A 22,320-nucleotide genomic window follows, 5' to 3' on the forward strand; every position below is an offset into this window, starting at 1 on the left:
CATTTAAAGTGCTAGATTAACACATAATGAAATTCAGCTTTTCTGGCATCACTAATCTGCTTGAATCCTGACAGAGGTTCCTGCAGCGCATTGACGTAGGTAGCTCTCTGCAGACTGTGGCTGGGCTCTAAGATGTGACTTGGAAAACGTCAGAAAAAAGCCTAGTAGGAAATCTGAACCTCATTTGAGGTGAATAAGACGCACTTTAAACGATGACCTTCTTGGTTAATTCTGAACACAGCCAGTTCTAAGCGGGTGTGCACACTTCTGCAACCAAATGATCTAAGTTGTTCTTCTTTACTTTGCCTCCCTCATTTATTGTATCTGCTGAATAGTACAGGTTATAGGTCAAATTAATGGGTGAACACTTCTAAAATAGTCTCTTTGAATTACATAGTAGTTGTGTTATTTTCCGAAACAAAACAAAAAAAATAAGTCAAAAGTGGCTCCTGAAGGCAAAAGGAATGCTGCTTCTCTCTGCTGGAGGACAGGAGTACTGCAGTATTATGGGACACGTTGCCATTTGTTTGAATTATTTGAAGATTGTATAAAATACATGTGTTGCACGATATCATTTGAATAATTAGTAGTATGTATTTTTAGTCGATTTCTATTCATAGAAAAAAGGTATTTAAATGATCACCATGCTTAAAATTACACACAATGTGTATAGTGGCACTGAATGACTTTCTGTATAGGCACAAATTTTACACGTGTGATATCAGATTTTAATTGCATTTATGGAAATGCATGAGTTGTTCCACTTTTGAATGATGTTTTACTTCATATCCTTGGTGCTCCTGGCTAGAGACTCCAAGGCAGTAAACATGTTGTGAGGTGTTTCAGAATCCTCCAGCTGAGCCTTTGCACAGAAGATAGGCGGGTAGAGGTCCATGGGATTGGTGATGCCAAGTACCCAGTTGTAAGTGCTGGAATAGGAAATTCAGTTATATACAGTCATTTTCACACAGACACTTCAACGCCAAATTTTATCATAAAAATGCTTCTGTAAGAACATTTACTATGGTATGCCAGCTCATACCTGACAAAGGTCCATCCATTTGATGGTGTGTAGCCTGTGAAGGTCATAGGGATGCAGCCAGTCTCCGTGAAGACGCTCATATAGGTGCCTGAATTTATGAAGGTATGTAGTAGGTGAGGGTTAAGGGCACTTGCCTTATTAAGGACTACAGGCATTTTAATTCTTAATATTGATGCTTCTTAATCATGTGTTTTTGCTTTATCACACAATATTTGCAAATATTTCCCACCTATAAACAAACCTATTGCAGATTTTGGATTGTAAAAGTAACACCCTTGTGTATATTGTCAAACACGACTGAACCATGCTCTGTTAATGGACAGACATGTTTTTTGATCCATCAGTGTTTCTTCTCACCGTTGCCAGGCAGGTCTCCGTACCAGTTGTTGACCAGCACACCCATTCCCCACGAGGAGGAGGAGCCCAAAATGACCTGACCCATCCAGTTGGCGTCATCGGGCACTTGCATGGGAATGAAATCTGTGCTCAGGTGTCTCTTCTTGCAAGACAGTTTGCTCCAGTCGATCTCATAATAGACTTTCTAGAAAATAAAATGTTGACCTTTCATAAATATTTAAAATTCAATGTTTACTGTAAAGTGATCAATATTAAACTGAAAGGCTTGTGTGTGTTTCAAATAAACCCGTGACTTATATTTCGTGCTCACAAAACCACTGGTGAAGATCATTATCATTTGATTGATTTATCATATTTATATTTGATCTATTCATTTTATGTATACTTTTAATACCTTTTGGAACAACATCAGTTGGTCCACAGCAAAGGTTGTATTTCCAGCCATGCCAAAGTTTCTAACCCGAATCTTCTGACCAAAAGCATCATATGTGATCGTTCCTGAAGACATGACGGAACCTCTGAAACCCATCTGGAAAACAATTGACATTTTACTGGATACTAAAGGGAAAATGTATGCAGAATACGTACTGTATATTTTGCCTGTGTAAGTGGATTAGGGGGGAAAATGCAAGTGTCTGATTTACCACTGAGATACCTCCACTCATCAGGGGTGGAGACTCTATGCCAAAGGAAATATTGAAATATACGGTGAAAAAACAGTGGTGTTTACAAAACACGCATATATAAATAAATAGCTGCATTTTGGTTTTACAAAAAAAGCACTTAAAAACATGATTGAAATTTTAAAAAATTACACCCACAGTCAAATGACCTCAACAAGAATTATGTCAAATGTTTCAGTAAAAATTCTCAGATTTTTTTTAGTCATTCATAAAAAGCAAACTAATGTATCTTTTGTGCTTCATCAAAATAAACCATTTGTAAAAATCTGCATTTACTTTGAAAAACAATCCATCTTGTGTGATATTGCTTGATTGTTTAGTTGAATTATTTTTTTATTACAGCACTAAACATTATCAGACAAAAAACTAATTGGCTAATAAAAAATAATCTGGGAATGTGAATAAAAAAAGTATCCGAATAATCTATGAAATAATCAATTATTCATTCAATTATTCAATAGAATAATCAACTTCAAAATACTTGATAGTGGCAGCCCCACTGTATATTACAATGAGATGAAATAACAGTTCTCACATTGTATAAAACCGGTTTATTTTCTATATAGCAGACTCACCACATGGTTTGGATTTCTGTGCACTGGCAGCCGCAAGGAGCAGGCCGAGGATTGTCAAAACACAGGTAACGTTCATGTTCAGAGGCTTTCAAACACCTTGGAGTCAGTCACACAGGAACAGGCATCTCCAAATATATTCGATAACATCTGGCCAGGACCCACCATGTGTTTCCGCTCACACGGACTCGTGTCTTTTAGTGGACGAAAAAGGAAAATATCAGCTCAAAATGGAACGCGCCACATATTGGTGACAGGAGATGTATCACCCGCCAATAACTGCCAATTGAATGCTGGGTGCGCATCCAAAATGATTGCCGACAATTCAAATTGAATTTTTTTCTCCATAAGCTCATTTGAAAAATGATTTGCATTCGGACAACAGTCAAGAGTTGTTGAGTTGAGCAACAAAGCACCTGGAAGAACTCCCACGTTGTATCAACCTCCACCTGCAGTGTTCTCAAACTGTGCCATTTGGTTCTAAATGTCATCTCTGAACAAATTACACTATCTTTATACTGAGGTAACAGTTACTCGGATAAATGATTTCTGCTCTTCGTGAATCATGGAAATGATAATAAAAGTGATTTGAATGTATCATTATGGCCAAAAAGACAAGGACAAATTATATATTTTGCTTAGCTTTTCTGCAATATACCAAAAGATTAAATAGATTAATGGAAAACTCACCTGCTCCCCCGCCCCTTCCCCAGAGATTGCCACAGGGCTGAACTCTTGTGCATTATATGAAGAGAAGTTCTCTGCAAGGAAATACCTTCCATTTAAGATATCAACATTCATAAATGGGGAAGTGGAAACATGCAGTAAAAAATAAATTGCAATGTGGCATCATACATATTTATTTTCCAATGTGCATCATTTTTTCTTTGTCCTCATGTTTACTGCTTTGGGTTCTTAATGTGGACAATGAGAGAAAACCAAGCATATGATGAGAAAGTAATATGGTCATTATTTCAGTTACCATTCCAAGTTAAGTAAAACCCCCACCATAAATTAAGGAAATTCAACAACAAAAAAAACATTAAAATACAGTAGTTAATCAATTAAATTCAATCCTTTAAAAAAAAAAAACAGACCTGGCAAATAAACAGTACAACTGTTTGAATGTAGATTTTTGTACCTAAGCATCAGAAATGTACAACCTGATGTAAACGTATGAATATCACCACAACAAAGTCCATATCGTTCCAGTGACATTTGGGAATTTGTTTTTGAGTGGTGACTGTGACCAAGTAAGTTCACCGTACAGTGTGACATCAAATATGTTCCACGGTGACCGTGACCAGGTGGCATTGCTTTTCTGTACAGTGAAAATGAAAATGGAAAACTTTATGGCAAAAGGGGCACTGGGATGGAACATCGGCTGCATGGCTGCTTCTGTAGTTTGAAACTAGCAGTCACCCATCACTGAAAGCAGCTGCATTGATCCAAAGTTCCATCGCACATTCATTGGCTCATCTCTTCCCTCCCAAAAGCAAGCTGCCATTGTGCATTACTCTAAAATAAATTTAAAAATAACTCTAAGTTAGCGCTCTTTTTATTTTCTTCTACTCCCTTAAAAGACACATTTTAAAACAATCTGAAGTCCCTCTCACATCTTTGATTTCCAATAGGCATCTGTCATCCTCCTGATTGATTCTTACCAGCTCTCCTAATGCAACTCGAAAAGTCAAGTTGTCAATATTAGCCTTAATCCTTCCTAAAGTTTGCTGACATCCACCTTCCAGTGTTCTGCTACTATTTCAATATTCAGGCATCACACAGAGTCTCTCTTAATACTCTGGAGGCATGCATTGTAGTGTTCTTCTGGCCATTTGACAGCCAAACACTGCACTCTTGTGTGGGCTTGGTTATTGGCGTCCCTTTGGGGTTTGAGGAAAAAAGTACAGGAAGTCAGAGGGCCCCTTTAAAATCCATCTTTCCTTGCAGGACAGACAAGAGAAAGCCCCTTCTTGTTGGATCAGCGTGACTGACAGTGAAAGAATGACAGACAGCTGAGAGGATGAGTTCAAGAGCAAACAAACACAAAGGAGTTCCTGAAAAATCTGGGGTGGAGCACATAGAGTTGGTTTTTTTTTTGGCCCTTGATGATCCACTTCGAAATCGTCCTCTTGTTGTCAGCAGTCTGAGATTTCTGAGGCGTCACTGGTGAGTTTCCGACGCTGCCTCACAGATTTCTCCTCATCCTGCGGAGTAAAACAAAGTTATTTCTATGGAATAAGCAATTATGAAACATTATCAAAAGTGAACATAAATGAATGAAGATGAAAAAACAGTTCGGAAGTGGCCCAGTAGATCAACCCGATTAGTTTGGGATTTAGCTAAAGACCAGACGACATTTTATTACAATTTTCTGCCTGAGTTTAAGGAATTCCATAGGCTTCACAAACGTCTTTCTCCCACTGTATAGCAGAGCACGCTACATCATACAGAAGCACTCATCATTTGGCCATTTTGGTTGTACTCACACTCTGGAAGATTCCGTTTGGTCCCCACTCTCCAGGGGACTGGTCCTCTGCCTCGTCTTCCTCCCCCCGTCTTTCTTCTTCTCTCACAGTGTCCATCCCATCCTCCTCATACTCTGTCAGACAGTCCGACTCCTCCGCTGAAGGGAAAGATTTAGAAGAGATATTACGGCAATAAATTATATAGTGGCTGAACCCGCCGACATCCATCCAATGTCAGGGACGTGTTCTGCTGTGTTCCAATAAAAGTGGTTTGGTGTAAGGCCTTATTTATTAAACCAGTTAAAGCTAATGAGATCTTGAAGGTGAACTGTGCAAAGTCTTGTCTCAAATATGAAAGGAAGAAAGGCAGTAAAAAAATAATGTGATAAAGAATGAATTCTTCACCCTCAGCAGAAACGTAGTTTTGGACTGGCTCGATCCTGGATACGATCTCTGCAAGGTCTGTGAAGTCAGCTCCTTGACATGTGCATGACTGGAAGACACATTTTCTATCATTTATTCATGCTGAATATTTACAGTCATAAAAAAAAATGCAGACTATTACTAGTATTCCTAAATATTCTCCTATCCTAAAGGATCTGAGTGTTCTCATATATAATAGCATCCTTTTTGTTTTAGGGTTGGACATTTGCTTGATTCTGAGCATTGAGAGTATCTTCTAATTGTACTGGTGGCTCTCACATCAACTCTTTTGCTGTCGTTGTAGTCGGCCGATCGGTGGTCCCTTAGCATGTTTTGAATGATGTCACCTCGAGCCCAGCCAGTGAACACTAGCTTACCGTGCTGGAAGCCCACGTCCTGAAACACAACAAAATCGACAGGAGATGTTTGGACCAAAGGAAAGAGAAAATGCTTCAGTTAAAATGCCTAATAGCTTACTATGATTGGAGATGATTTAGAGAAATCGGAGACAACTAAAGTAGAGCCACCGGGACATACGTTATATTTATACGATGATGTCTAAACAAGTTTCCAGGATGTGTTGAGGTGCCCTTCCATGCATAAACTTAAAGAGGAAAGTTTAATTAAACGACTCACGTAAATCTCGTCAAACTTGCCAAAGTCCATGGTCTTGAATCGATCGATGGGTGGTCTTATGTACTCGCAGTAAGCACTTTTCTTGACCACCTCGAGTTGCCGCACACAAGACACATAGGCAAGCCGAGACTGGATCTCTGCCATGTCTGGGACCTGGACACGGTTAGGAACATTTCCAATTATAATACAATAAGAGTCAAAGTCACATAAAAGTAGTTCATGGCCACACAAACACACTGAATGGAAGTTTTGCGTTCATCGTGGTCATGGCGCTCATGCTGGCAACCTGGACGGACCTTGACTTTTTCAGCCCATGGATTGATTCGTTTCCACAGCAACCACCAGCCAGACAGAGAGTCGCCATAGTTACAGAGGTCCGTCTCGTCCTGGCTGCCCACGTCGATGGCAATGACTGTTTTGGCGCCCATGTTCCTCGCAATATCCGCTGCGATGTCCACAATCGAGCCAAAGATAAAAGATAAAGATTCCTTCAATACAAGCCACTTTCAAGAGTCCCAAAGTAAACAAACTAACACCACCAAAAGGTTTGTCGGCAGGAAATTTCAGGCCAACTGTTGACTAACTGATATGGATATTCTGGTAAAATGAATGCACATAATGTATATCTTTATAATATATATATAAAGAAATAATTGTTATCTTTATCATGAACTGGCAAGTGATAAAAAATAAAAAAAAATGAGTCTCAACATTGTGGTGGTGTTATGCCGATTTAAAGACAAAGTGCAAAGCTCTGATCCAGTGTCAAATGAGTAATAAATACTCTTGATTGATCAAACGTATCAGGGAGAGGGCAGCCCAATAGTTTATCAACAAAGGGCTGCTGATTTTACAAGACTGCATGTCTGTTGGATCAATTTTTGAACCCACGGAGCGCCATACTTCACAAGCTTCCGTGACAACGATGGGCAGAAGATGAGCTAGGATTCCTATTCCAAACAAAGATTTGCAGCATGGAGCTTTATGAAATGTGGCTACTCACAGAATCTCCAGAAAGTATTTTCATCTGCATAACATACTGGACTTCAGAAACTCGACACAGCTTACAGCCGCAGCTGTAATGTATGTCTTTAAACATTGATTTGCAGACCAACAACCTCAACTTTCCTCTGGTTGAAATGGGGACAAAGGCAAAGAACAGAGCAAGACAAATACAAGTTGTGCTGAGTAATAGTTTCCATACATGAACCTGTGATTGATTGACTAATGTCCAAAGTCAGTTTTCCAAAATAAATGTCGAAATAGCAGAGCACATTTTGCACTGCCTCGCTCTGTTCTAAGAGGAATGTAAATGACCTGATGTCAGTGAACTAGTGTCAGACAGTAAAAGATGGAAAGTTTTTTTTTTTTCAAGCTTACAATTACATGAGCTGGACTTTGCACAAGTATCTAGATGTTGAAATATAAAAAGAGATAAATGAGAGCAACTTTAAACCTTCCACACTTTCCAAGATTCTGACACTGGCTCATGAAACAGACATCAGATCCAAAGAAATACTTACATAGCACCGCTTCACTTTTTGTTGGTAAAAACGTGCAATGACCAAAGAGCAGACATAAAGTCCTCAAAGACGTTTGAAGGGAGTGTTTTTCTTCAATTTTTAAATCGAGGGTGCGTTCACAGTCACACACAACCACAGCAGTAGCCTGTCACTTGATAACACAAACTATGACATGCTTGAGACGAGCATGGTAATGTATTCAAAACGGCCAAAGATCCATTTTGTGGAGGATCTTGGATCAGAACAGTACTAGCAGAAAAAGAATGACAACTTTGTAGCCATATGGCACAACCCAAATAAAAACCAAGTTGTCCTTCTAAAATGTCTTTTATAATACCAATGGAACATTTAACTATAGTTGACTTGTACTTTCAGTAGTTTGGATTGGACCCATTGAAAAATTGGTTTGCTTAACATAACCAACATGTGGATGTGAACGTACCCTTTCTGATCATAGCGGACCTGCCTCCCATTCAAAGAAACAATGTCATACTCACCCATCCGTGCACATTATTGACAGTAAACGACCAAACAGGCTTCCCTCAGTGCACTTTAAACGCATCCTTCCGGGCCACGGGCTTGGTGGATATTTTGGCAGAGGGCACCACCTTTTACTTGCCTGGCAGGTTGTTGATGTAGCCACCATCCATAAGCAAGTTCCCATCTTTGGGGTCGCAGAGAGGCGGCAGGTACCCGGATAGGGTCATGCTCGCCCGCACATAGCGCCACAGAGAGCCTGGCACACCGAGGACGAAGTAGGAAGTAGGGAGGAGGAAGGGGGGATAACATCTCAATTTCTGCTAGGTGATTTATGTTAGTGTTGATGCAGATCTCAATCCCAACTCTATGCAGAGATCAGTCACCGAGAGTGAGCCGATCGCTGCAAAGTTTAGGATTGTAGTTCTGCCCGCCTTTACACTCTGTTGCACACCAAAGCGAACCTCATTACCGAGCACGCAGACCCATTGTGACTTGTGCGGCAGGTAAAAGGCAAATGGCAGCCATCACAGAGCATCAAGACTGCACAAATCTCCAAACTGTGTCTCGACAACAGCACATTTACTTTTATATTATCCAAGTAGCAATATATGTGAAATAAATGGTTGGTCTAAATGTGTTGCTGCAAAGAAACCAAAGTTGTTTTGCGACAAGTTTGAAGATTGTGTCAGGGAACAACCAGCCTGCCTAATTCTGCAGTACAACTCAGTGCCAGCAGGGGGCAGTAGCAGACAGCGAGATGCATGGGTTGGAAGGATAAGGAGCACAGCAGAGATGCGTCAGGTTGCAACTTTGCATGGAGTATGTGTGAATTGGGAAGCCATTTAAAGGGTTCTTCAGGGTTCTCTTGTCTGACCCAATGGTCATTTTGAATTTGTAGTCATAAATGGGCAACGGCAGGATCCAGAACACTTATTCCCAAATACGTGGAGAAACAATTGAAGTAAAAAAAACAAGCACATTTAGGAAAATATATTCACTGAATCAACATGTCCAGAACTGGCATGCACATGGACGCAAGCAAAGCCAGGGGAGAAGGTTTGCTGAAGGAGCGAATAAACATGCTCCTTCAGGTGAAGATGAACGGAGAGATGAATTGAAATGAAAGTGTGACAACAAAAGACCTCCTCGTGGGGAAAGCACACAGACACATTTCAGCCCAATGACAGGTGCCAAAACAATGTGATGTCGACACATTGCAAAGCTATACTTAAAGAAATCGATAGCTTCTTTATAACCCAAACACATTACACTCCACAAGTTGCTGACTATTCCAAAATATCAAAGCAAATATCTACCGGTCAATTAAAAGTGGCATTGTACAATGGGTATGAACTTTCAACCATCCCTATTTCAATTTTCTAAAGCACCCATCCTCATCAGGGGTCATGGCCGCTTATCCCACCTGATTTCTTTGGAGACGCAGGGACTACCATAGATTGGTCGCCAGACTATTACAGTGCACAATGTCGGCAAACAATGTTTTTCAATCACATTCACTGGACAATTTAGAGTCTTCAATCAACCTAATATGAATGTTTTGGGAATGTTGAAGAAAGGCAGAGTACCAAGAGAAAGCTCGGGCAGCAAGGGAACAAGCAAATTCCAGGAGGGCCCAAATCTTAACCTGGACCTCAGAAGTGCAAAACAGACGTGCTAACCATTTAGGACACTGTGCTGCCCATCTTCCAAGTCTTATGTAAATATTAAAGCTCAATTAGATTTTTTTTTCGATATGCGGGACAACAAGCCTCCCATCTGCAGTAACACAGCAGTTACGTTACAGAACACACACACGAGAAAAAAGATCAGGTGTTCGGGCACGGTGGGGTTTCTTGACCATGCAGCCTCTTCTCAGGGAACCGCTACTCTACAAGTAAATCAAAGCTTAGCAAATTTACAACGATCATATCTTCTCAAACTGATGCTAGTCCCCACTGCTTTGAAAACTGCTCGATATCATATGTACATGAAAGCACTGGCATTATCAGTCCTAATCCAGCCATGTAAGAAAATTCAAAGCATACACCGAAGGCCAGAAACAGCCAAAAGATCATGCAACTATGACCCATAGATGCCCATAAAATTTAAAAGAAAAATATTTCATAGATGTATGTAAATTGGAGAGCTAAGTGAAGAGATGTACCATTAGCCATTACTGATAGCAGGATTATAGTGAGGTGGGCACAATCTAAAAGACACATCAATAAAATTGGTCTTTCCTTCCAAACCATGGGCTCCCCATGTCTAGCTGGTCAGGATTGGGTTAGTTAGGAACAGGAATAAAGAGGGAGACGATAGCCGAGCAACTATTTGTCGACTATGAGGGAGGAGGTTTTGGCGTGCGGGCGTTTTAAGATCTGACCTGGGACATTGTTTACATAGCAACCGTCCACAAGCAAGTGGCCATCCTTGGGGTCGCAGAGGGGAGGTAAATAGGGGGTGTAGGAGGCGCTGGCTCTAACATACTGCCAGACGCAACCTGTCAGGAAATTGACATGGAGGAGGAACACGTCAAATATGGGTTGGACTCAAAGTAGCAGGGGGGGAAAAGAGAAGAGGAGACAAAGTGTGAAAGGAGAACACAGGAAGATGCCATGGACATGAATGAATGGCAATGTGTTGATTCACTCTACAGTATTTCATTTAGGCTGTAAAAAATAGGAAATGTTTTCACTCTCAATGATAACACAATAACACTGTTACACTCTGTGACTATTAACAGAGCAATAAAACCTAAGTCAGTCCATACTACACTAATAGAGCATGTGGAATTGAATCCCAAGTGTTTATTATAAATAATATTAGCGATGTTAGATAACAAGCGAGGAAAGAGAAACGTGAGTACGGTAGTGCGTGAGAAAGAAAATAGAAAAGAGGGCATGAAGAAAAGGAAAGGAAGAGGAAGTCCAACACTTCACTATCACTGGGCCTTGCACTACAATTTTCAAACAGTAACGCATGGAGAAAACTGTAACTGGTCAAGACTGTGTTTGTGATGTGGTTCAACATATCTGCGTCCCATTCGAAAATCAAATCGAATGAAAACAATAAATGAAATGGAGAATTATGACACTCTGAGACAGCCCAACCCCCCAAAAAAGAAACCTAAACACGAAATAACCGACTACTCCAAGGTTAGGCAAAGACAAGCTAGTTTAACTAGAGAAAGCACTATTTGAAGTTAAATGAGTGAAAGAGATGATTTTAGAGGGAAACGGATGGGATGGAGTGTTCTGGATCCTACATACTGACATGGACATGGGAGAACTAAAAAGGCATTGAGGGGGACTGAATAGGTTAGTTCTGCTCGGAAAATTCGATGCGCAGCTCTGTGATGTCTCTATGTACTGACTTCAAAACACAGCAATGACAAAATAGCCTCTTTGATAATTCAGCTGATCAAATGAAAATGAGAAGGAAATTAAGCAATTAACAAACAAATAAAAAAAAATAGAATGGAAAATGGTCAAGTCGTAAATGTGAACAGTGAGACAGAGAGGTAAAGGCTTTGCTTCAGCTGTTAATACACATGCCACGATGCAAAGAATTATTTTGGTAGTAGAAAAAATATTGCCCCGAAGCACTCTGTCCTGTAAACCCCTCATATCCAGATTGCTTTATGGTAAAACACAACTTAAAAAAAAAAAAAAAAAAAACTTGAAAAATAGAATAAGAAATATAAACTAGCACAGTGGCAATCATTTATAGTAGTACACTGGATTTGTGGGGTGAAGAGGGCAGCGAACTACAGTACTGTTAGTGATGATGCATATTCTCAAGTGCACACATCCAAATATTACTTTTGTCTATCTGTCTGAATAAATTATATTTTGTGGCGCTCTACAAACAACATCTTGGAAATTTTTTGCACCATCTGTCTGTACCAGTATCTTTTACAATGATTCAATTTACATTTTTGTTTGAAGTGTGCCACAATTGGGTATAAAATTGAGAGCATGCCATTCACACTAAGCTTATTCCATATAAATTAAAGAGTTATTGTAACTTCGGCAGATACCTAATAGATACACTACAATATTCCACTTGGGACTGACATTAAGTCTAATAACTGTACTTTTCAAAGTTCTTTTGAAAGTGGTATTTTAGCACTGTGTTGTTAACATGAAGAAGTTGTGCATCCTATTGCTGAGTGTAGTTAAAAAGAAAATCATTGGTTGTCCTGAATTGCCTCAATTCTGCTGTCCCTCCAATTAAATCAGCCGTCACTTACCGTCTTGATGAACACGCATGGCGGATGCGGTGATATCTGTGGTGACGTTAAAATACGGCAACCACAAATCCTGAAGACATAAATGGTGCCATCAGCATAAAGTAAATTTTACCCCACTCTAACATTAATGTATTCAAGTGATGTACACTGCAAATCACCTCAGCTTGTTTGTCCTGAAAAACTTTGTAGATGCTGGTATTGAATGCAGAGCCAGAAAACATGGAGGTGATGGGATAGGTCAGGTCCAGCACTGTTTTGAATACTGAGTTCATGGCCTATTAAAATACCAAAAGTCATAGCACTTAAACCATTCCACAATTTCTTTGGGAAAAAAAAACCCCAACCCACAATAAAATTGATCACAAAAATCTAATTGAATTTAGTGGCTCATTTTGAGAGCAAAAGTACGGACTGTGTAAATAAGTGGTAAACATAGATCAAATAAAACTTACTACAGTAAACGAATTACGATACAATAGAAATCACAATAAACCCAATGCATCCTTTCTAGTTACAATTATTGAATGAGAAAAATACAAGTAATGCACCTTTGACCACTCTCTGGCTCTCTGCTTAGTTCTGACGGCACTCCTCTCCTCGGCGTACAACGCACCAATGAATGATCCAATAGATGTTCCGCCAACAATGTCAATGGGAATCCCTGCTTCTTCCATGGCTTTAATGACACCCACGTGAGAACAACCTCTACAGAGGACAAACAAATTGACATCAGGTACAGTAGGATGATGTACATCATCTGACTCACCTTGCTCCGCCTCCTCCCAGCACAAGGGCTATACTGTTTCCAGTTAGCTCTCGGGCCAGCCGAGAAAAATCACTGTGTCTGTCTGCTGTTTTCTCAAAAACCTTTTCATAAACTTCTCTCTACAAAACACAGAAGACGTGTGTGACAACAGTGAAGTAACAAAAGCTCCAGGAGTGAAAAGCATAGCACGTGATCTAGTTGGTTTTTGTACCAGTTTGCTGGGGCTACGTCTGGAAAAGACTCTGCGAGGACACTTCAGGTGAAGATGCCCCGAGCACCAGCTACGCATGTTTAGCCACTCGACTGTCCTAGAAGGACCTGCACTATCCTCTCTGTGAAGAAGGATCAGCTGTTTCAATGCACGGACTGCGGTGTTCTCAAGCATCTGCTCCAACTGGGGAAAAATATAACAAGAGGTTTGACCTTATCAGGTGAAAGATTCACTGACTTAGTACAAATACTCTGCTCTTCCTGTGACACTAACCTCTCCAACGGTAGGTTCCTGGTCTCCCAGGCCAACGATGAGGATGCAATCTGCCTGCCGAATGCACCGCTGAGTCCATGGGGTCATGCTGTTGTCAGTCTGGTACAAGACAATTCGATTGATGTCCTCCTGTTGGGCCAGCCAGCCGGACAAGCGGTACTCATGGATGCTGATGGATAGGAATAAAGACTATCGTTAGTTACTGTAATCCACATAAGAGGAAAAGGCAATACTGCCAGGAGGAATTATTAGGCCGTATTAATTATATTAGGATTAATACAGGCCAATTGAGATACGAATGAGAAGATGCTGACCTGTCCAAAGCGGATGCTCCAAGTCGCTCTCTGATTATGTCACTGGTCAACAGCAAAGTTGGCCCTTTATGGTTATAAAAGTAACATAATAAACCAGAAACATTCCAAATAATCATCCAGTAGGAATGGGATCAAACTGAGGCCTACCAATGGCACTGAGGGCATGGCTGAGCTCCAGATTGAACGCATTGATTGGCACTTCATCACATACTGGCAGCACAGCTACTGTGGAGAGGTTGCTGGCAGGATTGGTTACATCAGCACTGGTGGTCATACTGGGCAGACTCAAGGTTGAGCCTGCAAGTGAGCCAAGGGAGAAATTTGAAGGGTGGGGAGGATCAGAAGTGTCATTCACTGCAATTAAGATCCAAATCACACTTTATAATTCTCAGCGTGAGCCCTTTACTTGAGAATGGACCTCGACCCTGCTGGAGGTTTCCCAGAATTTTCTGTCCTAAAAGGTGGATCAGCCTCGTCACCACCTGGACAAACAGTGAGCCTCAGAGTCACTTGAGTACAACAGGAGAAAGGTTAACCACGAGCCAAATCTATTTTTACCTGAGGATATCTTCTTTTGATGTTGTTGAGTGTTCCTTCAGGCAGCTTTACCAGTTCAGTGTCTCTTACAGCATGCACAGTTGTGGCTCGTGGCTGTCTGGTCAATGCCTCCACCTTAAGCATATGGATATTTAGATAAGTGTTATTTTAGTAAAAGGAAACAAAAATGTCAACAGCTGTGAAAATTGTCTTCTAGGAAGTTCAAATTGACAAATGGCAAACAGGTATTGATCATAGTTGCGCCACTGGCAAAGTACTTTACAGTAACTTATGTTGCAACATCTGGTATTCCAACAGGGGTGTGTACACTTTTTATATCCACTCTGTTCACTATTCAAACGTACAGTGTAAGAAAAACTCTCACCACTCCGATAAGGTCTCCTCTTCCATATTCCCCCACGAGTTCTTTCTTGCCATTTGCCTTGCGGATGACCGAACGCAGACGCCCATTCAGAACAATATACGTACAGTCTGACTGATCGTCCTGTCTGGATGTGTGCAGACACAAAACACATACGGTCTAATTACACTTATGTGATTGAATAAACCGTAACAATAATGCATGTAATCCGGTAAAAGATGGAGTGGAGTACCTGTAGAGGGCTCTACCCGCTTCCACAGCCATCCAGTCAATAGCAAAATCCATCTGTCTGACAAATGGGGACATCCGGATGGCCACGGTGTGCGCTGCGCTCAACACCACACTGGGCTGCTCCCTCATAATCCTGAGCAGTGAAATTATATCATGAAGATGCAAAAGAAAGTGAAAGCTCTTAATCATGGTTGAATTATAAATAACTTCATATATTGTGCTTCTTTGTAAGGACTTCATCAGGCAGGATACTTTCAAGAGACCAATTTGCTTGCTTTCAAATGTGACATCTGCAAAAACACTCACTCATAGAAATCAGATTTTGATATCTTGAGGTAAGTACAGTCTCGATTAGCCTTGATGGTGAAAATAAGTGGCTCTCCAGTAAGCACGGCGAGCTGTCCCACCATCTCCCCTGGGTGGGTCACAAACAGGCAGACGGCTTCTTGCTTATTTATCATCCGCTGATAGACATGCAGGCATCCGGACAGAACAAAGTGCAGACTCACATCCTTAGAGAGGGAAGACAGGAAGGGAAAGCAAACATTATATGATTTAGTTGTCTGTGCTTGTCATTATTTTACTCACAATAGTACTGTGTTTGCATTGGAATGAGTTACCTGGTCTCCCTGTCTGGCCAAGACAGCTCCAGCTTTAGCATGATGTAAAGTAACTTTCCCATTCAACAGAGAAGGGTCCTGGGATCGAGACGAATAGAAATAAAGGAACAGTGAACAGATTTATTTAGGAATCTGTTTGGGTTTGGGGAGTTTTTCCTTGCCCTCCTGGGGTTCAGGATTAGAGGATGTCATTAATATTTCTCAACTGTGGCCATGTGAACCCATTTGAGATATTAAAAACATTTAACTTGACTTGACTTTTGATTCCAACAAAGATTGAGCTTGGAGAGTCAAGCATTAGGATGGTTTTGTTTTTAATGGATAAACCAGCAATGGAATTGGTTTAATTTGAACCTATCAAATGTTTCTGCCGGGGGAGTGTGCATGTGTGGGTCTTCTTTTAGCCACACAGAAGTGCACCACACAATTCCTCTACGGGGGGGGGGGCCTGCTGACTGACCTGCTTTTTCAGCATTATAGTATGTAAGCTGATGCTGCAGGGTGATTAATGTCAATCGGCTCATTCACGCAGCAAGAGACTTGTTTCTCGATCCATAGGCTAAAGGTTAGATCTGCTTGCATTGCAAACGTAAATCATTTTCCAATTCAATTTCTTCGAAGTTTCTTTTTGACTGTGGATATAAAATGCAGACAATCAACTAGAGAATTCCTTGTTTTCGATTTTAATTGAACTCCCGTCATCTCAGAAATGCAACTCATCTATGTCCCCAGTCTTCGATTCCAAATCTCTACTTAACGTATACATACCTCAATCCTCATAAGCTTAAGGACCTCTTTCTGAGCTTCCTCAAACAATGCTGAACTGGATCGACAGGTTACAGTTGTGAAAATATTATCCAGCCCTGTTTCTTCTTCTGGATAGAGGTAAATCCCTGAGGGAACCTCATCCACGGTCACCTTCTTCTCCCGTTGGTCTTGGGAAACAGACTGTCATGACAAGCAAAATGTCATTGCTGTGAGTAAACCAATAATTTGTGAACGTTATTTTGGTTTTAATTCACTTCCATGGTATGACACACGAAAAAATTTAATTTGTATCACTGGTTAAACAGTACTCCACACTGACCCGAGTGAAGTTGGGTGGAGTGTTGCCATCTTCTGCAGACATGGAAATCCGTCCCCTTTCATACGCCATGTCAAAGTCTGATCTCAGACCTTTCTGAATACCTGCACGGACAGAAGTTTTTGAAGACATCTATCTTTATTACACCATTTACTCAACATGTCATAGCCACAAGAAACTGCTTCTTTTAATCCCAAACATCATACGACATAAAACAGTAAAACAAAGAAAAACACCTCACCAGAAATATCAACAGGCATGGAGATGGTCCTACTAAGAGTAGCTCCGTCCTTGGCTTGATCCCCTGTTATATACACCAACAAATGGCAATCGAATGAGAGACCGAGATTAAATGTAAAAAGGGGAAAAAGGTAATGCATTTGATTTTTTTCTGTATCACATTATGGAATTTGATGGTCTTTGAAACAAAGCCTTCAGTCAACTTACCTTTTATGGCAGCTTCGCGTTGTTCCTCAGGCACTGTCAGACTGCCAAAGCGCTTGCCGTGGCGGATAGGACTGGTGCGGGTCGGGTGGGGAGACGGAGGCGGCTGACGTGAGGGATGCAATTCCTGTCATATCGCGTGTATGTGAGACGATTGATACAAGACGGACAGAGAAACAGAGAAGAATGATACATTAATGCGTTCCAGTGCTCTCAAACAAGGGCATGGCAATTAATCGTGATTTTTGGCCTCATACGAGTGTGTCTTCTAAACTCACATGGCTGAAGAGCTCATTTGTTAGGCCCAGGTAGTTGTGAAGGGCTAAGACTGTAACTCTCTGGAGACGAACCATGATAATCTGAAAGACGGTTTGAAGGATGAGTTCATCGGAATATATCTGGTGTATGAAGCCATACAGTGAAATAATTCACTATCCATTTAAAAAAAAAAACACACACACACACATAAAAAACATGGGCACAATACTCAGCAGATGATACATAGTATGAAAGCATTTCAAATTGAATCCAAAGTGAACAGACCTCACCTGTACTACTCGCACCAGGCTCTCCGGGTACTTCTCAAATATAGACAGGAAGGCCTCGACTGGTAAACGAAGAACAGTGGAGACCTCGGCGGCTCGTGCCAACACTGTTCTGTAAGGCTTCTGGTGGCCCTGAACAGACAAAAATTTTTTTTAATTTTTTAATGTACACGTGAATAAAATTTATTTAAAACCAACATGATAGCATAGGATTAATTTAAGGAATTAAAAAAAACATGACAGTAGAATGACTACTACTTGTATTATGGTGCAACTATGGATGAGTATTTCTATATTGCATGTCAGAAACCTGGTTGTAACATACCGTGATGACGTCCAGAATACTAAGGAGGCTGTGGACACTGTCTCCAGGGAAAACCTCCTTCACCACACTTTCTTTGCCATCCTGGAAGAAAAGAGTCAACAACAGAAACTAAAACAGCCTATTGCATAACCGAGTCTTTTGAGATCTGAGCTGAAAGCTAAGCAAAAAAACACCATAACCAGGAAGCTTTCTAACAATGTATCCTAAGAAAAATACTTGACACCCTTTCACAGCCTTTTGTAAAATGTGGTTACCATTCCAGTAAGGCACAGTTCTAGTTTTCCATCTTGAACCACGTAGATGCTGCTGTCTGGCTGGCCCGGCCTGAAGACGTACTCCCCTTGCTGGAACTGTACAAACACCATGTGTTTGCAGAGTTCTAGAAAGAGGGGCTTCTCAAAGTGGCCCAGCACACTGCATGGAAAACAAACAGATGATGAGAATTCACTTTATTTAAATCAACTGTGCAATGGGGCGCTCAACCTACCGGACATTTTTAAGCATATAAAGCACCTCAGAAGGAAGGTGAGAGTTGGCCACGTCAAATTCAGTAAGATCTGCCTCCAGCACAGAGGGAGGAGGCTCCTTGGCCTGCAATGTAGGCACTTCCTTCTTAAAGCGTAGGATCCTGCAAATGGAGACCGCTTGGGATGAAATGGCAGAAGAGCAGCATTGTGGTTTATGAGACTAGCGGTTAGCCTTCATGTACTTTTTGGCAATGTTGAGCATCTTCTGCTTCTTTTTCAGGCGTGGTCGAGAGGTGGAGGATGTACCCACCAGGGAGGAGGTAGACTGGGAGACCTTTTGAGAAATAATGATCCGAGTTGGAATGAGAAACGGAATTCCGGAGACTTTGAGATCAAAACTTACTTTACGCATGATCTTTCGCCCATAGAACATAACTTTGTCCCTCTTACGAAACCGGTACTTGGGAGCCTCCTGTGCTTCTAGGTCTGTCAACAACAAGAAGCTCTCTTACAAATAGAAGCATTCATGTTGTAACTCTGTGGATGATTATGCAAGCGCATGTAAGAAAATCATCACAAGCGACCACTGACTTCTTAGGTGGATCCGCCGCAGGATGAAGAAGATGAGGATGGCTATGAGGACTATGGCAACGCCAGCACCAAGCACGACCCCCATCATCTGAAGAAAAGAGAGGACCAATACAATAGTGTTAGCTGCAATGTGCATTATGACATACTCCATTGAATCACATCATCTGAATGACTTACCATGCTGGTCTGGAGTTCCTCCTCCACAAAAGTCTTGATGTCATTAAACTTGTCCTATGGACCAACAGTGGAGGCGACATGATGGTAGTCTAGTTACTGTACAAACTCAAAGTTGCAGTTGACAAGGCTCATTTCTCTCCTTTTAACATGATACATTTATCTCGAAGCATATAACATCAAAATCGACAATTCTTGATTAAAAAGAGGCAGCACAGTAGCATGATACGATATACTTCTGCATTTTCCTTGAAACAAACAACGGCAAAAGAAAATTTCCACTGCGGCTGCCTGACAAACCAACCTCTGAGCCATCTGTTTGGACCTCTTGTTCCGAGGTACTTTGTCCCATTGTAACCCTGTTGCTTCATACGGGTGATCCATAAAAGGCCGCTGGAACAAAATCAAGGGAAATATTATTGCTGCAATATACGGTGTTCAGTACGGCAATAACTCAAAATGCAAACACAACATGTTGGTGACGGAATAACCGTGCGTCTATGGACAAATTTGCCAAGCCAAGCAATCGCTAGCTTGGCCCAGAGTCATAGCGAACTGCTTGCTTTGCGATAAACATCTCTGGCGTTAAAGTATCCTATCTTATTGCTTAGATAAGAGCTTAGATAATTCCAATATCTGCCTAGGGTTCGTGAGTCTGACGTGATGCATAATTACAAGATTTCTGATGTGACTGTTGACTTATTTCACCTCAAAACGTGCGTCTTCAAATGTATTATCAATTTGATTCCATTCAGTGCTGCTACATCATGTATTCAACATAAAGCGGCACCACAGACTGACATCAGCTGTATGACAGGCCTTATGCACTTCCTGCTCTATCCTGATCATCAGTGGATGGTTGGATGTCACTGAACTGCTGTGTAGAGATCAAATTGAATTACTGAAAGGCTGGGGGGTGGTGTCATGTTGCATGAAGTAAGACGCGGTGACAAAATAACCCTCCGGAAAAGGATGCTGCTGCAATTCAGTGAGAGAGGAGGCTTCATCCGTCGGCCATTATCCAGCAAACAAGAAGCTTTAAAAGCGGTAGAGCACTTGTACTTAGTGTACTTACTGCAACTGTTGTAGGTGTTGTGCAAGAAATGGGAAGTTTGTAGTCAAATCTAACCGACTTTGCGCTTGATGGCAGTCACAACACAATAGAAGCCATTTAAAAAAAAAAAATATTCATCCAGGTAAGCATCAATCTGAGTGTTAAATATCTATCTCTGGCTTCACATGCCCGTGTGTTTAGTTAAGACATGGACTTGTTGCCCCATAGAGATGAGGCAATAGCCCGCCTCTGTTCTCCAAGCAGTGCCTCTCTCCATAGACGCCAACATCTTTTGTGCTCTGTGAAACAAAGCCAGTGTTGACACCACTGTACAGTACACACAAGATGCAAACACAAACATCCCTGTGTATGTGATGCCAATCTGGATCTGTGGGATTAGTAATGTAGGGTTAGTTAGCAGATCAGACAATGTTGGCCCCTACATGAATAGGGACACCCCCCAGTAAAAATTCAGTACATAACACAACAATTGGAGTAGACGCCAAGACATGGAAGCTAAGTGACCTTGTGATAAGGTCAAATGACAGCAAAAGGTAAACAAGAGCGTGCGTGGAGCATTTAAAAAGGTGAAACCAGAAGGTGCCAGCTCATGTTTCACCCAAGTAGCCAAAACAGTTTGGGGCATAATTTGCACCCCCTGAGGTGTTGCCTTACTTAACTCTTGTAAATCAATGATCTGGTCTCGTTTTAATCACAAGGGGTAGGGGCCTAGACACCAAATACAATTCATGGAATACACCTGCACGGAAACCAGCATTGATGCTATTTTTATCCCCTCTAAATTAGCAACGTTAGCTCGTTGATACCCCTTTCTAATCAGCTAGGTGACTGTTGCATAATGTTTGCCTGAGTGCAATACAGAAGTAGAGGCATGAATTTACATTTGAGCAATTCTCTTGTGATATCAGTGCATTAGAAAATGGAAAGCCTGGCAAGATGCACCTTCTCTGCATTTAGGGCAGAGGGCACCGTGCAGGCTGCCCGTCCCATTGGTAACATCATTCCTGCTGGCTGGCTAACACTGATCGCGACAACATAAGCTAGCGGTCGATGCTACTGATAACGGTTCATTTAACAGTCCGCTTGAGAGATCACAATAAATAGATCCATGTGATCTAATGCGTATTTTGCATTGTTCTCTTATCCTCCCTATGACAGACAGGATTCAGATAAACACCACCGTTTCGCACTCTGGGATGGTGAGATGTACTTTGCACTCCTCGCTTCTCGCCAACACTATTGGTAAACTCTCGGTCGACTAAAAGTACGACTCAGATGCATATATCTATACATATTCACATACATAAGTGTAAGCACTTGCAACAAAAGATAGCAGGAGTGTGGAATTTACCTGAACTGGTGGACTCCAGATTTTTCTTCAATGACTGTCAAATAACCGAACTCATATTTGACTAACTCCTCCTTTATTCTTCCGCAAGACGGCTAAACCAATCGGCAACCGAGAAGCTGCAAAAATGGACCAATCACAGAGCGTCATTAGGCAAGAGGCTGGATAAAGCACTATTACCTATGTAAATATGTCTTCGTTGTCCAGTGAGCATTGAGATAAACATTCTGTCGCTACGTTATTGGGTGACTATGGGATTGATTGCTACAATGTCCAACAGCGACGCGGACAAGCTTCCAACAATGCTGGAGTGATTTATTCTTGGTAAACTATTCCCAAAAGTTATTTTTTGAAAGCGGGTGACCCAATTTTCCATGACAAATTGACCCCAGCACAAAAAAATGAAATAAAAATACTTTTAAAAAAATATCCACAAATAGATGCCTGCAGGGCTCTACTTAACACCCCAAACACACAAAAATGATCCAAACAATGTC

At 41.2% G+C, this 22,320-nt stretch overlaps 2 protein-coding genes across 4 annotated transcripts; both read right to left on the reverse strand.

The window, feature by feature from the left end:
* Window positions 1–716: 716 nt before the first annotated feature.
* Window positions 717–2,758, reverse strand: LOC147056837 (ependymin-like). The gene is made up of 6 exons (XM_085912595.1): window positions 2,658–2,758; window positions 2,044–2,078; window positions 1,794–1,928; window positions 1,400–1,583; window positions 1,043–1,130; window positions 717–929 (listed from the first exon to the last, which is right to left on the reverse strand). Exons 1-6 carry the CDS (start codon window positions 2,731–2,733, stop codon window positions 779–781), a joined length of 669 nt encoding a protein of 222 aa, XP_085768721.1. The 5' UTR covers window positions 2,734–2,758; the 3' UTR covers window positions 717–778.
* Window positions 2,759–3,498: 740 nt separating this feature from the next.
* pnpla6 (patatin-like phospholipase domain containing 6) lies at window positions 3,499–21,902 on the reverse strand. 3 transcript variants are annotated; one of them, XM_085912248.1, is made up of 37 exons: window positions 21,827–21,902; window positions 19,705–19,793; window positions 19,404–19,457; window positions 19,227–19,314; window positions 19,039–19,121; window positions 18,878–18,969; window positions 18,656–18,796; window positions 18,423–18,582; window positions 18,169–18,249; window positions 17,847–17,975; window positions 17,577–17,657; window positions 17,302–17,425; window positions 17,096–17,158; window positions 16,858–16,958; window positions 16,539–16,718; window positions 15,771–15,848; window positions 15,457–15,662; window positions 15,152–15,283; window positions 14,923–15,046; window positions 14,559–14,672; window positions 14,407–14,482; window positions 14,148–14,297; window positions 14,001–14,064; window positions 13,687–13,855; window positions 13,414–13,596; window positions 13,203–13,321; window positions 12,985–13,141; window positions 12,595–12,711; window positions 12,437–12,506; window positions 10,568–10,684; window positions 8,324–8,440; window positions 6,478–6,626; window positions 6,182–6,334; window positions 5,825–5,941; window positions 5,528–5,615; window positions 5,144–5,280; window positions 3,499–4,861 (listed from the first exon to the last, which is right to left on the reverse strand). In XM_085912248.1, the coding sequence occupies exons 2-37, from the start codon at window positions 19,750–19,752 to the stop codon at window positions 4,793–4,795; spliced, it is 4,131 nt and encodes a 1,376-aa protein (XP_085768374.1). In that variant the 5' UTR covers window positions 19,753–19,793; window positions 21,827–21,902; the 3' UTR covers window positions 3,499–4,792. The 3 variants fall into 3 exon arrangements, with proteins under 3 accessions (XP_085768374.1, XP_085768372.1, XP_085768373.1); XM_085912246.1 differs by lacking the exon at window positions 8,324–8,440; XM_085912247.1 differs by lacking the exons at window positions 8,324–8,440; window positions 10,568–10,684.
* Between the last annotated feature and the right edge of the window lie 418 nt (window positions 21,903–22,320).

The sequence above is a fragment of the Syngnathus leptorhynchus genome, chromosome 5, assembly GCF_054491065.1.
Source record: "Syngnathus leptorhynchus isolate UIUO chromosome 5, UIUO_Slep, whole genome shotgun sequence".
Lineage (NCBI taxonomy): Eukaryota > Metazoa > Chordata > Actinopteri > Syngnathiformes > Syngnathidae > Syngnathus > Syngnathus leptorhynchus.